General features: G+C 38.9%; 1 protein-coding gene across 2 annotated transcripts; it reads right to left on the bottom strand.

The window, feature by feature from the left end:
- Window positions 1-1,339: 1,339 nt before the first annotated feature.
- Window positions 1,340-11,820, bottom strand: tlcd1 (TLC domain containing 1). Of its 2 annotated transcripts, none has more exons than XM_034700745.1 (5): window positions 11,735-11,820; window positions 8,092-8,766; window positions 7,394-7,476; window positions 3,423-3,505; window positions 1,340-2,044 (listed from the first exon to the last, which is right to left on the bottom strand). In XM_034700745.1, the coding sequence occupies exons 2-5, from the start codon at window positions 8,295-8,297 to the stop codon at window positions 1,643-1,645; spliced, it is 774 nt and encodes a 257-aa protein (XP_034556636.1). In that variant the 5' UTR covers window positions 8,298-8,766; window positions 11,735-11,820; the 3' UTR covers window positions 1,340-1,642. The 2 variants fall into 2 exon arrangements, with proteins under 2 accessions (XP_034556636.1, XP_034556635.1); XM_034700744.1 differs by lacking the exon at window positions 11,735-11,820 and adding an exon at window positions 8,949-8,964.
- Window positions 11,821-13,633: the final 1,813 nt, after the last annotated feature.

Below are 13,633 nucleotides of genomic sequence, written 5' to 3'. Positions count from 1 at the left end.
AGCACCTGCTTCCTACTTTAAACATCAAATGTGTTGATCTATTTAGCAGTTTTTTGAAGCACTAAAGGAGTAGTTGGACATTTTAAAAGATATATTTGCTCTTAAGTGAGATTAATCTGAGATGATGAACAGCACTCTTGTATCCTAACATGTAAGCTAGTCCTAGCATTCAGTTGGCTTACTGTATTTTGGCATGAAGTCTTAAACTGGCTGACCCATTTCTGTCCAAAGGTGACCGACTCCTTTTAAAAAACATACAGTAGCCTACATTCTGTGTCAGATCTGTGATTACTATGAATTACCGTGCACATTATTCAAGTTCAATTTGTGTTCTTTGCTGCAATTTGGATTATTGTTTGCGCTAATATTTGTTTTTAACACATGGTTGTTAAACCTGTTATTTAAATTGGAAAACTAGTTTCAGAGATTAAAAACAAATAACATTTCTTACTAAGCTACAGGCACGCCAAAGACAGACAGTTAAGGGACAGAAATTCTACATTAGTTAAAAGTTGATATTTAGCTAGTGATGAAGCTTTCTTAGCTTAGTACAAATACTTAAATCAGGTGGAGGCAGCCTGCTTGAAACTGAGTTAAATAAGGAAAGGTAGATTTTTCTTAAACTGTTGGACAGACCCTGGAAGCTCTTTAGCCCTATTTTCAGATATTTTCCTAAATTAAGCTGAACATCTGCTGAATGTAGTTTTATTGACAGTGCATTAGAAAATACTTCTTTAAAGCACCAAAGCCCGTTCTGGAATAAACCAGACAGTTCCTCAATTTGGAGTATTGTTTGACTAAACTGATCATTCAGAGTATCACGGTCTTTAAAAAGGATCCAGCAGAGTTTCATGAACAACAGATAAGGCTAAATGTAGCAACTATGGACTGATAGATTAGTAAAATAATTCACTACACATTCCAATGCCCATTAAAGAGGTAATTTAGTTTTTTTCTGGCAAATGCTTCAAGATTATTGATTATGTGTTTAATTGTCAAGCTATTTAGCTAATATATTTTGCATGCAGACATATTTGGCTAATTTGTTTGAATGGAGCAAGTTACCACCGCTTAAGAAATTGTAAAACTTTTGTTTAATGTTGTGTTGTTTGCTTAAGTCGTTGATGTTTACTTAAAACACTAACATACGCTCTCCTCAGAGAGTTAGATGAATAGACTGACACAGTTTTAATCTTTACTTTCTGCATAAAAGGCTTCAGTTAGCTTAGTTTAGCATTAGGACTCATTACTAGAAGAAATAGCTGGCCTAGCTGGCAAAAAGTTGCAAAACCTGCAAGCAGCACTTCTAACGCTCGCTTATAAGCATGACACGTAAAGATTGTTGAATTTGAACAAAACATTTTTCAAGGGGGGGATTTTTTTTTATCAACACACAACAAACCACAATTAGGCTAGCTTTTCCATCTGTTCTTCTGACTATTCCAACATCCAATCCAGGCTAAGGCACATGGTTAAAGCCACTTCTTGTACATCCAAGTTTTGTTTCGGGGGTTCATCTTTGGCAGTGAGATACAACAAGGGAACCTGCTGTCATAAGAAGTGGTGTCAGTTTTACAGTTAAAGACAGACAAAATGCGTAAACTCCCAACATTAACAAAATCTGAACAGAGTTCTGTAAACCTCAATCAGTGAGGAACTTTTTTGAATTGTTGTTATATGTCCCGTTTTGTCCCACCGAGCTCTTTCTTGTGGAGAAGTCAGCGCGGAGCAGGCGGTAGAAATAAATCATCATCATAATATTCATCATCATGACAGCGATAAGGAAAAAAGTGCAGTGGTCCAGCTGGGAGTAGTTGTTAAGGATGTAGCAGGTGAGGTAGAACTGGGCACCCAGACGAAAGGTGACGTAGGTGAAAATGTTGACACATTTGTTGTAGTAGTACAAGGTGGAGTGCTGAGCGCCTGCCAGCTTCAGCATCAGCCTCAGGTGCAAAGTGATGCTGTTGACTTCTACGAAGAGAGCAATCACAGCCCCGGCCACGTACAGCTGGGTGTAGAGGGCATACAGGAATGAGGAGATTACCTGAGGAGGAGAGTGACGGAGGGAGACAGAGGAGTTTATACCGATATCAGTTGTGATGATGTTTCCTTTTATTTGCATTTCATCTGTTCTGCTTGACTGACTGGCTCTTTCTTTATTTGCATGATAATTCCAAGAGCCAGGTCTAAAAAAAGAAAGCACCTCTATTCCTATGTTTTAATTATAAAGTTTGAGTTATTTATCAGTTTTCTATGTCTGTGTCAACATTAATTTGTTTCTATTCTATTAATGGTAAGAAAATATAATTCTAACTCCCAAAAAGTTGGGACACTATGTAATGTTCATAAAATCAGAATCATATAGTTTGCAAATCATTCAAATCCTATTTCTAAAATAGGGAAAGGGCAGCAAATATGCTGTTGAAAGGGAAAACTTGTATTTCCTTTTTTTGTTCATTTTAAATTTACAACATGTTTCAAAAACATGGGGAAACTGGGACAACAAAACACTAAAAAAAGTTGTGTAGAGGTAAAAAAAAAAATACACAGAGGAACATCTCCCATCTAATTTGTTTGATTAGCAACATGTTAGAAACATGACTGGGTACAAAAGGACATTTCAGGAAGGCAGAGTCTCTCAAAAGTAAAGCTGTGGAGAGCAATGGAAAATATTAACATTTTAAAATGTCCAAAATACTCTGGCTCATCCAGGACATGACTCTAAACAGTGTTCAGGATATTTATTTTATAATAGGTATTTCTAGTCTCCTGGTGAGGTATGTGGATTATCCAGACTCTCTGGCACACTGATTACAAAATACAGATTTGTTTGTTTGGTTGTTTTGTTAATCTTCAATCCCTGCTTCTAAGGGGGTAAAAAAATGTCAGTTTGTTTGGCTTGACTCATTAAGAGTGTAACAAAAGCTTTGCTATGGATAAAGTGTTGTTGAATGTTTGACTATTAGACAGTATGAAAATAAATGGTAGACACTGTTTGCCCTGCAGGTAGGAAAAAACTCTCTTCAGCATGGTGTGCTTTGAAAGGCAGGCAGGCAGTTAAAGGTACCTAAGGTTTGATTTTCCATGAGTGGATATAGAGACATTTTAATGACTCTCAACAATGTAACCGCTGAAAACCTGCTGTCATGACAAACACAGGTTTCTAAAGATACAAGTGCACATAAGATAAATCACAAGTCTGTTGATTTTTGAGCTACACTGACTCTCTGCTCAGTGGTACCATGCTGCCCTCAGCTCAACTAAGGCTGCAAAAGTAAACACTTTTCCCTGTTATTACTCCCCTATTGTGATTTTGTATGTTCAAGTGTTAACGCTGTAATGCTCAACACAACATTGACCAGGAATGCATACTTCAGAGTTTAGAAATAAACACATGTCAACACACAGGTCAGCTTTCTTACCAGTACATGATGGAGTAAGAATTCCCATGATCCTCTTCCATGTCCTGACAGGATGATATCACTTGCATCATGCACAAAGTATCCTAAAAGAGAGGAGAAAAGGAACATGTCTCTGTCACTGGTATGACACTCACAGGGTAAATCAGCTGAATATCTTTGTAAGTCCAGAGCTGGTAGCCAAGCTGTCAATTTTGCTGAAATATAAACTAATGTAGGTAAATCTGCAGCTGGAATATTCCTCTTTAGATACTCAGTGCATGGGACATCAATTCTAATGTCCAAAAAGAATACCAGAAGAAGATATGGTGGGAAAGATATATACTTTAAACTTTAATTCATTGTTGTCGAGTTTTTGCAGTACATCTCAGCCTGTTTGAAAATGTCGCATGACACAACACACAGATGCAGGTCATTCACAAATATGAGGAGTTAAGTCATGACTCAGTGTTAGTAAAAGAAAATGAACTACACACTGCAGCACGTAACAACATTATGACGATATTGTGTGATTTGTTTTGGTGCGCAAGCCTTACCATGTGCTTTAAGTTTTAAGACAGCTTGTTTAGGTCAGTAATTGTTGGGTTTTGTTTACTTTGATTTGTATAAGGAAAATATTACCATTGGGGGAAAAAAGTGAGTCAACATGGGTTTCTCATAAGCAACACCGAAAGATGCCTCTTGTTTTTCTGAATTGATCTAAGTAATTTATGGTAAGCTAACTCCTGCAAACACAGCAGAAGGGCAGGTTTAGGCAGAACTCTAAGTTGCAATAAACTCTTGCACAACAGAAGGTCATATGTCAAAAGTTATGATTGAAACACCTGCCTGTTGTGCTTACAAATCCATGTTTTAACTCTCAACTTTTAGAACATTGATACTACAAAGTGAGCAAGAAAACAGGGATGAAAGGGGGGCTATTGTACTGAGCTGTTCTACCTCACTGAGGTTACAAAAACCAACAGAGTCAAGAGACTGTGAATGCAACACTGTTGAAGGTGGTGTGATTAGAAGTGGTGAACCAGACAGGTGTGACTTGATAAACCAGACAAATCTGTAGCTTCCAGCCAGAATGAGTGTGCGGGTTTACAGTTCTACCCCACTGGACTGTACAGGTACAGTCTTATAATAACATGTCATGAATCAAACAAAGAAAGGAATTTGAGCTTGAGGCAACTCATTGAAGAAATAATCTTAGGTTTGGGTTTATTTTCACGTTCCCTATGAGAACATGTGGTTAAAATGAAAGCTCTTTCATAAGAGATTGTATGATATATTAAATTATAACCTAGCTTTCTTGCTGACCACCCAGCTGTGTTGAACTTGATTCTGATTGGTCATAACAACGGTAATTAAGTCTGAATAGCAACAGCAACACTAGGAACAAGCTAATCACACATGTCATATCAAATCAATCCACAAAAACTGTATGGTTTCATGGAATGACATGGAGGATATTCATAATATTACTCACAGTTGATTTGGAGAGCAGAAAACTAGACTTTTGTGGTTAATGGCTGACTGGTCACCAGCAGAGGAAAGAAGACTAGAGGAGGAAAACAGTGCAGAAACTAGCAGGAGGGATATAATAGACGAGGAGCTGAATTGAAGAAAACAGACACAAAGCTACCACAAACTGCACCAGGGCTTTTATAGTGGGACAGGACTGGTTGAGTGAGAAGAAAATTCCAACAGAAAAGTTACGACTGCTATTATTTTCTGCATCTGTTAAGAATGCAAATGGAAAAACACACATGTTGAGACTAAACTAATGAAGGAAATGTTAAGTTTAAAGTGATTTATTACAGCAAAGTTATATAGAGTTATATATAGTTATTTTATATAAGTTATATAAAGGTAAGAATTTAAGGTGAAATGAAAACATGATTTTTAATATCAAATCCATGTGAGTTGGCTGATAAGAATACCGTTGCAACAAACCATTGAACCACAAGGGTTTTTTTGGCTGCACAAATGAATCCCTTTTAAATCAACACAGTCATCTTAAGATCAATGCTTGAGTCATATTGTTTATATGTAGCTGGATAATTAGCAGGATATTGTAAAATGAGCTGGCAGTTATGCAAAAAAGTATCCCGACAGGGTGAGACCAGACACCGAAGTTTGGCTTCTATTCTGCATTACTACCCACTCAACAATCATTATTACTAACTTATATATTCTAACTGTTATCTTTTGTTTCCTGTTTAGTATTTAAATAAAGTTTTATATAATGAGACAATTAACAACTGCATTATTTTTTTATTAATCTGTTTGGTTTATATGCTGTAAGAAATTGTTAAAGATGCCCATCAATTCTCCCCAAAGCTCAATATGAGATTTTGTTCGCAGCCCTCAGATGTGTGATTCATTATTCGACAAGCTGGCATCACTTTTTTTCTTATACACACTCAAATCTTTTGTCAAAATGCAGGCAATTATTTTCAAGTGGACCACTAATTGATAAGTCATTGCTGCTGTGAAGTAATCAGTGCTTTTAACTACTGTGATGGGAAAAATACAGACATGATAGTATGTTGTTCTCGCTTTGATTAGAAGCTAGAAACAGTCACACATCCAGACCTTCTGTGATTTGCATACTGTTATCTGTTCCCATGGCTGAGGAGTAGCTCATAAGGTGAGAAGTCAGGAAGGTGACCAGGAAGCAAGAGGTTGTAAAAAGAGGTCTTACAGTTCTTTGAAGATGTTTAATGATGTGTTAATCTTATTCTCTGGAGAGAATAAGTAACGTGTTGTATCTTCACTCTGGGTCAGTTGAGCAGACCTTGTCTCGGTTGTTAGATCACTCTGCCAGCTGACCGCTTTGCAAAGCTCACTGAAGGCCAGAATGAAGCTCACAAAGACAAACCGTTGTAGTTTGAGTCTATCATTTCCAGTTTCCACCTCAGTACTCATGGAATTTGCATAAAGATAACTTTTCAATGTTGAATATCTGACAAAGCAGAGTTTCCCTTGTGTCACATGTCACTCAGGAGATCATTGAGAGCCAGAGAGTCAGTGTTTGTTGAACTAATCTGGCAGCACAATACATTCTCTGTTCCTCATTAGTTCTAAAAGATGCACACTTGGAAATTCTTAACATTAACCATGGTTATTATTACACTTTATAGGCCTCATTCAGCTGGAAGTATTGAACTGACTGAGAGTCTTTGTGCATCTGTATGACTGGCATGTTGTGGCTGAGGCAAGACACACAACAGGCCCCTGTGATTAAGAACATGACCTCCAGTATCGGGTCGGCCTCTATGGATCTTATAGCTGTTTGCAGTTGTCAGGGCAGATCTCTACAGATTTATGTCTTCATGGTAACATAAAAAAACACACATAAGACCCAACCACACAGCTTAAAACCAGACCACAGAGTCCTTAGTGGATTGTCTTTGGTGTCTATAGTGATTAGAAGGAGACGCCCATTTGTCCGTTCTTAGAATCAGGTGAGAGGGGTGGAGGCTGTTTCTCTGAAAAACATCAACTGAAGGTGGCAGTTTTACCTCCCCTAGGATGGGAGGGGGGAAGAAAATGCTGCAAATCAAGAACAACTCACATTCATCAAACTACAGCTGCAAGGTCTGATTGATGGACAAAAAATGAGAAAAATGTCAAGTATTTCTTTTTTTTTTTTAACTTCATAAATGTGAAGACGAACAACTTTCAGGCACACGAGTTGATGACAACTCTTTGAGTTAAAGACTATTAATAGAAAAAAAATACCACCATCTTTGTTTGTGGTAAAATGAGACAACCTGTTTTCTCAGACTTCAGGCTAAAGGACATACTGTTATAAAATGCACTGGAAAAACAAGATTTTTTTCATGTGCATAGTCTCCAAAGCACATAACATTTTCAATGAACCACAAATGTAAGTGTTTTCATTTTTCATACAGCCTCTGAAACTAAACTTTGCAGTTGTGCAAATTTTTACCCTGTCAGTCTTTGGTGTTGTGTTTACTGACCTGTTGAGACGCAGATGAGCAGGTAGGACAGAGGTGTGTGGAAGGAGTGGAGGTCTTTCAACGTCTCGGGCCAACCCAATGCACTGAAGAGGGACAGATGGTATGGTTAGGTGGGTCTGTACTTGCCTCACTCAGAAAAACATGGGCTCACTCCCAGAGAGAAAACCCTGACTAAGCAGAGACATTTAACATTCAGTGTTTTTTTTCTCTTTCAACCCCTTAAGTACCCTTCTTTGTGCAGTTATAAGTTTATTCATTTACCTAGAAATAACAAAATGTCTACAGCTCTAAGACACATTATTTCTCAGTTAAGTCCTGATTTTCTGTTGCTGTTCAGCAAAAGGGGCACACCTCAAAAAGCAATGGTATTTCTGCATCCCCTCCCTGCATAAACACAGCGTGACTGAATTATTGTTAATAAATGACTGATAGCCCTTATGTGTCTTGGGAAGAAGTGTCCTTTGAAGTGGCATTTCCCTCCCTACTTATAAATGCCATTGTCTCCCCCATCCCTCACCCTGTCTGAACATGCCCTTCTTCTACTGGCTGCCACAGACTGTCACTGCTGATCACACTCCCACACACACACACACACACACACACACACACACACATATAACACATCATGTGCACTGTGAATAGACAATGGAGTCACAGTGTCACTGAATGTGTAGACAGATGTTTTGATGCAGACTCACCAGGTCAAGGCCCATATTCCAGTCAACCATGAGTGCACCATGGAGACAGAGAGGCTCCTCCACTTCCACAAGTGGTCTTCATTCTGTTTCACTATTTTGGGCACAGGTAGCCTTTGGACCAACGTGTGGACCACCCTGAAAAGCAGAGAGAATCCCAGCGCTGAGAGGCCGGGTCGACTCTTCAGCACAGGAATCAGGGCGTCCATCCTCTTCCCCCACACCCAAGCTCCCCCTCTGTCTCTGGAAGCTTGTTCTTGTTCTCCAAAGCAACTTCTCTTCCTTTCTTTCTTTCCGTCTGTCTCGTTCTCCTATCAGCGTCTCCTGAGCCCGGTGATGGACAGATATGCAGGGTATGCACGGGGAGTTTTTTCCAATATAAGGGGCTCCGGAGAGTTTATATTGTTCTTTGTTTTTAAAAGTCCTCTCTCTGATGCTGCAGCGTCCTTCTTCTTATCACGTTTTCAGCGTCTCGAGCAAGAAGGAAAAGGCTTGCAGGGGATTCCCGTAACAGCTCATGCCAAAACCACAGTCCGTCTTCACACAGAGCCTTGTAATGTTGTTATGCGCTCCCGCTCTCAGCAGAATGAGGAGCGGAGATGTGTAGAGGGAGCGGGGTGGGCGGCGCTGCTGCCGCTGCTCTCAACTCCAAACCAGAACAACAAGGAGGGGCAGAAGCTATGGTCAGATTACGCAAAGAACAAAACCACATTACAAGTTTGCTGAGGCGTCAATCTGAGTAAGCATGACATGAGAGACTTCTTAAAAAGATGAAATAGTGTCACTGTAATCATTTTAGGGCTCCATTTCCTCTTCATGTGCACACACCGTGCGTAAAAGCTCGCTCATTATAAACTTACCATTAATCTTATCGACATGCTCATCTCCAACGCTGGGTGTGATTCTTCAGTTTCTTAATTAAAGAAATCATCAGAGAAAATATCGGAGCAACACATTGCATTCCAAAATGAACGTGGTAAAAAGTGCAAATGTAGAATAAAAGTCATTATGTTGTTGAATTTTCCATTGAATCAGGATTTTATATTAACTTCATGTTATCCAGCAACATTTTAGAGTTAAATATTGACGCCGAGGTTTAGTGATCTCTTGACCAGGGGCACGTCCAGAACTTTTTGACCGAGGTGGCCCAACTGAGGCTTTAACATAGGCAGGGGTGGCCAGTGCATTTACAAATAATTAACATTTACCCTTCCTGTCTTCACAACCTACTTTTATTAAAGTATTAAACAGTTGTTATATTCCTTTTGACTTAAAAAAAATGACAATGTGGCTTAAATCTTCTAAGCTTAATTCTTTAAGGACTATCAAAATATGTTTTTTCAAAGTCACATTTGAGGGCACGAATAAAGACATCTACTGTCAGCCTTTTAACTCATCCCAAATTATAGATTTTAACAGAAACCCCACCTCTGACAAGACAAACAGCCAATCATAGTTTAGGATTTTGGGGTGGTCCATGGGGTGGCCAATTGGATTTCAAGGGGTGCAGTGCCACCCTTGGCCACCCCTCTGGACACGCCACTGCTCCTGACATGGGATCTGAGACATGATTATTAAGAAAATAACACTGGCACATGATTGGTTTTTCTTATTTCTTATCAATATGTCAAGCTGAAGCTGTTGAAGATAAGATGTGGTGGCTTGTTGTACCCCAAAGACCAATTCTATGGTCACTATAAGTTTGTCATATGACAAGGTCAAATGGTTCACAAACATACCGTTCACTTATATTTTTATACTAATACAGAACTGAATCAGCCCCTAAAACCAGTATCCATCCATCCATCCATCCATCCATCCATCCATCCATCCATCCATCCATCCATCCATCCATTTATTTATTTATCCATCCATAATGTATACATTCACCATTTATCCATCCATTGACGCATCAATTTATTTATTCATCCATCTATCCATTTATTCATCCATCCATTTATCCATCCATCTATCCATTTATTCATCCATCCTTTCATCCACCCATCCCTCCATTCATTTATCCATCCATTAATCCGTTCATCCATTCATCTACCCATCCATCCATTTATGCATCCATTTATTCATCTGCCCATCCCTCCATTAATTTATCCATCCATCCACCCCTCCATCCATTTATTCATCCATTAATCCATTCATCCATTTATGCATCCATTTATTAATTCATCTATCCCTCCATTTATTCATCCATCCATCCATCCATCCCTCCATTCATGTATTCATCTATCTATCCATCTATCTAACCCTGGGTTTTCCTCTGGGCCTCATTGGAACTGTATACAAAACCGCCAACAAGAGGCACCCAAGATCCTAACCAGATGCTCAAACCACCTCAACTAGTTCCTCTGGATTCACTTTTATTATTACTTTGTTACTTTTAGAAGAAACTCTGTACATTAGATCAAACACAGAATTCCTTTTTATTTAGATAAATTGGTTGCAATGTCAGCTATAAGGGTTGTGTAACATTAATGCTTTGTTTTGTTTAGATCATTACAACAATATAAATCTGCAGTCCAACAGTGGCACTCTTCTTCTCTGGCCCTTAGTCTTTCCATAAACACAGCGTGGCTCTCATTCCTCATAGCTGGCCTCTCTGCAGCCCGGAGGTGAGCTGAAAAAAAAACTCAGCAGCCTAGACCCCTTAGACACCACACACATTTGCGCCACCTGGACCACAGCTGTCTGAGTGAAACCTAAACCCACATGGGAGGAGTTTACCTCTCTTTGTTGAACTGCTGAAGGTTTTCCCATCTTATGCATGTTTCATTAGTACGCATGTATTGATATTTGCCAACTAAGAATTCATTATTATCAAATTATTTGTTATAATTTCAGTCTTCTTCATCAAATGAAGGCAAACGTGGAAAAACATGTGAAGCAACAGTGTGATATGTCATTACTCTGCCTCTTACATGGAGCATCAGCTTCACTGCAGTTTGAAATTAAACCATTAGGTGGCAGCAAAACATTGTGCTGTGATCCAACATCTCATGCAGACTGTCTTTTAACCTAGTTCTTTATTAAGCCACATGGGGGCTCTCTCTCAAAAGATATTTCTCTCTTGGGTTAGGCTAATAATAATAGACAGTTCCCTGTGATTAATAAAACTGCAATATCTTTAAACTTTAAGATGCACAGCCCTGAGCTATACTCCAAATTGAATTTCTATAGAGAGAGATCATGTGTTCTTATTTCCGTTATAGATCTGAAACCTGTTTTTTTTTTTAGCTGTGAAACTGGCAGCATGAAACCTACGTCTTTTGATTATGGTACTTACATAAATAGGGTTCATGGCTCTCAAGCAACAAAAAAACCCACAGAGAGAGGGAGAAATGTAACTCTATACCAAGCCTGTGTTTCCTGGTTTCCTCACTAGAGTTGGAGTGTGAGAGCAAAGAGAAGCTTTTCCTCTCATTGTTTTTACATAGAATCCTGTCCTTAATCACAGCTTCGGGTTTCCAAAGATACTTGCTTCAGATTCTTTACATCAGATGCAAAATAACTTCAAAAAAGGTCTCTCATAGTTTTAGAAGCTGTTTTTTTTTCTTTATGCACACAGGTCCCAGCATAGGCCAGAGAAACTCTAAATATCACGTGATACATTGAGATGTGAATCCTCTTGTACCTGGCTCAGCATCGAACCATATTGATCTCAGGGTGGTTTTTTCCCTCTCCCTTGGGGCCTGTTGAGAAACAGCTTTTGTAGAGACTCTGCAGAAGCCAATAGAGAGCAAATCTAGGGGTAAATTGATTTCCAGCAAGTGTATCATAAATATCCAAACACAAACAGGCCAGCCTCTGTCAGAACAAGATTAAGTGTCATGCTCAGTTGGTAATATGATACTTTTCAGAGTCTCAGAAAAGAGTGGAGTAATGGCAATTTATGATTTTCAGTACTGTATTGACATTGATAAAATTCACGGATTATACTAAATATACTTCTTTTTAAACAGCAATCTGTCATGTTTGAACCGTTACAGCAGCTATAATAAGAGCTGTAGTATCCAAAATGTTGCTGTTGTGACAGAGTAGAAGGAACTCTTCCTCTCTAATCCTGTACAGGCAAAAAACCCATACATTATTTAAAATAAGAACAACTAATATTTTTAAGGTGTCACAGTCATAGACCAAACGGTACATTCAAATACACACAAAGCTATAGTGTATGTTTATACACAAACACTCAGAATGGATGACTGGTTTCAGATATAATCTGCAATTAATATCTTACTATTTCTGTGATAATTGTAATGTCAAAGTATAAAAGTCATTATTGACTTATCTTTTGGCTTTCTCATTATTTGTTGGGAAACAAACACACCTGAGCCATGCCAGGAGGCCTTTGTCACAACAGACAGTTTGACTCATCATAGTAGGAAAGGAACAGGTGTTCCTCATAACACTAATGATCAAGCTGTCATTAATTTCATTAGTTGCACCTGTGCTCTTCCCTCTATTAAATGTCGTAATGTCTTGTCTCTGTTTGAGAACACAGAGGTGAAAGCATGGCCATGATGAAATAACCCCACCCACAGCTTCCTGTCACGTCAGGAGAAATCTCTCACAGATTAATGGCTCCTCAGGCACAGGTTCATACTTTGGGTTTAGCTTCAGTTTCACTGTCTTATCACCATGCATTCCTGCACACTGACTGAAACATCTCAGACAGATCTTCTGCTGACAGAAGACGGGCCAAATATGTCACTAAGCTGGTCTAAGGAGTGGCATATAATGCTACGCTCCTTTAGATGCTCCTTTGTTGAGACATTATATCCCTGAGAAAAGAGCAAACTATTGTTTGTGAAACCACCTACTCACCTGTCTTCCCTTCACAAAACTTCACTTAGAACATGGCAAATTGTAGAGAAAGGGTTCAATTATGAGATGATCACTATTTGTGGTGATGTGTCATTATTTGAGATTGGTAAAATTTTGGGGGTATGAGCTTCAGCACAGCACAGAGGTGGCTTTGTCACAGCACAAAGCATTTATTATCCCTATCATGGCAGAGAGGGGAAACGGCGCTCATATGCAGCCTCCTTCCTGCTAATCTCAGACAAAAGGAAGGTACTGGCGTCTGAATGTAAGACTAGTGTCTGGAGACCCTGCTCCAGACACAACTCAAATCCTGTCTGTTTCACTGTTCCACTTTATGTTTTTACCTGATGAATATGTTCCCTGGAGGACAACATTGCACTGCATTTTACACAACAAATACAAATCCCATAACATCAAGTGTAAAAACTAGTTAATTTATTCTGTAAGCAAACTACAGGGTCAACTTTTAGAAAGGGGGGGGGGGGGGGGGGGGGGGATTAGTTAGATGTGAGTTAATATTTGGAGAAAAAAAAAGTAGTAATTAAAATATGCACAATACCTACTGATATTTAATGCATTGTTGACCATAAACTATACACACTGTGTTTATAAAAGAAAAATGTATTACCAACTCAAAACTGACTCCAGAAACATGTCAAGCAAGAAAAACTGTCAGCTGTGTAAACAAGGACACACAAATGTACCC

Source organism: Notolabrus celidotus, chromosome 14, assembly GCF_009762535.1.
Source record: "Notolabrus celidotus isolate fNotCel1 chromosome 14, fNotCel1.pri, whole genome shotgun sequence".
Taxonomy (NCBI): Eukaryota; Metazoa; Chordata; class Actinopteri; order Labriformes; family Labridae; genus Notolabrus; species Notolabrus celidotus.
Note: the sequence above shows the minus strand (reverse complement) of the source record. Positions and strands in the feature narration are given on the sequence as shown.

What these genes read in the sequence shown, in the direction of transcription:
- tlcd1 (XM_034700745.1), bottom strand. Translation starts at nt 8,297, where the DNA reads ATGGACGCCCTGATTCCTGTGCTGAAGAGTCGACCCGGCCTCTCAGCG. An exon ending in GCTCATCTGCGTCTCAACAG is followed by an intron (nt 3,506 to 7,393) that starts GTCAGTAAACAC and finishes CCTCTCTTTTAG; the next exon opens with GATACTTTGTGCATGATGCA. An exon ending in TCTTACTCCATCATGTACTG is followed by an intron (nt 2,045 to 3,422) that starts GTAAGAAAGCTG and finishes TCTCCTCCTCAG; the next exon opens with GTAATCTCCTCATTCCTGTA.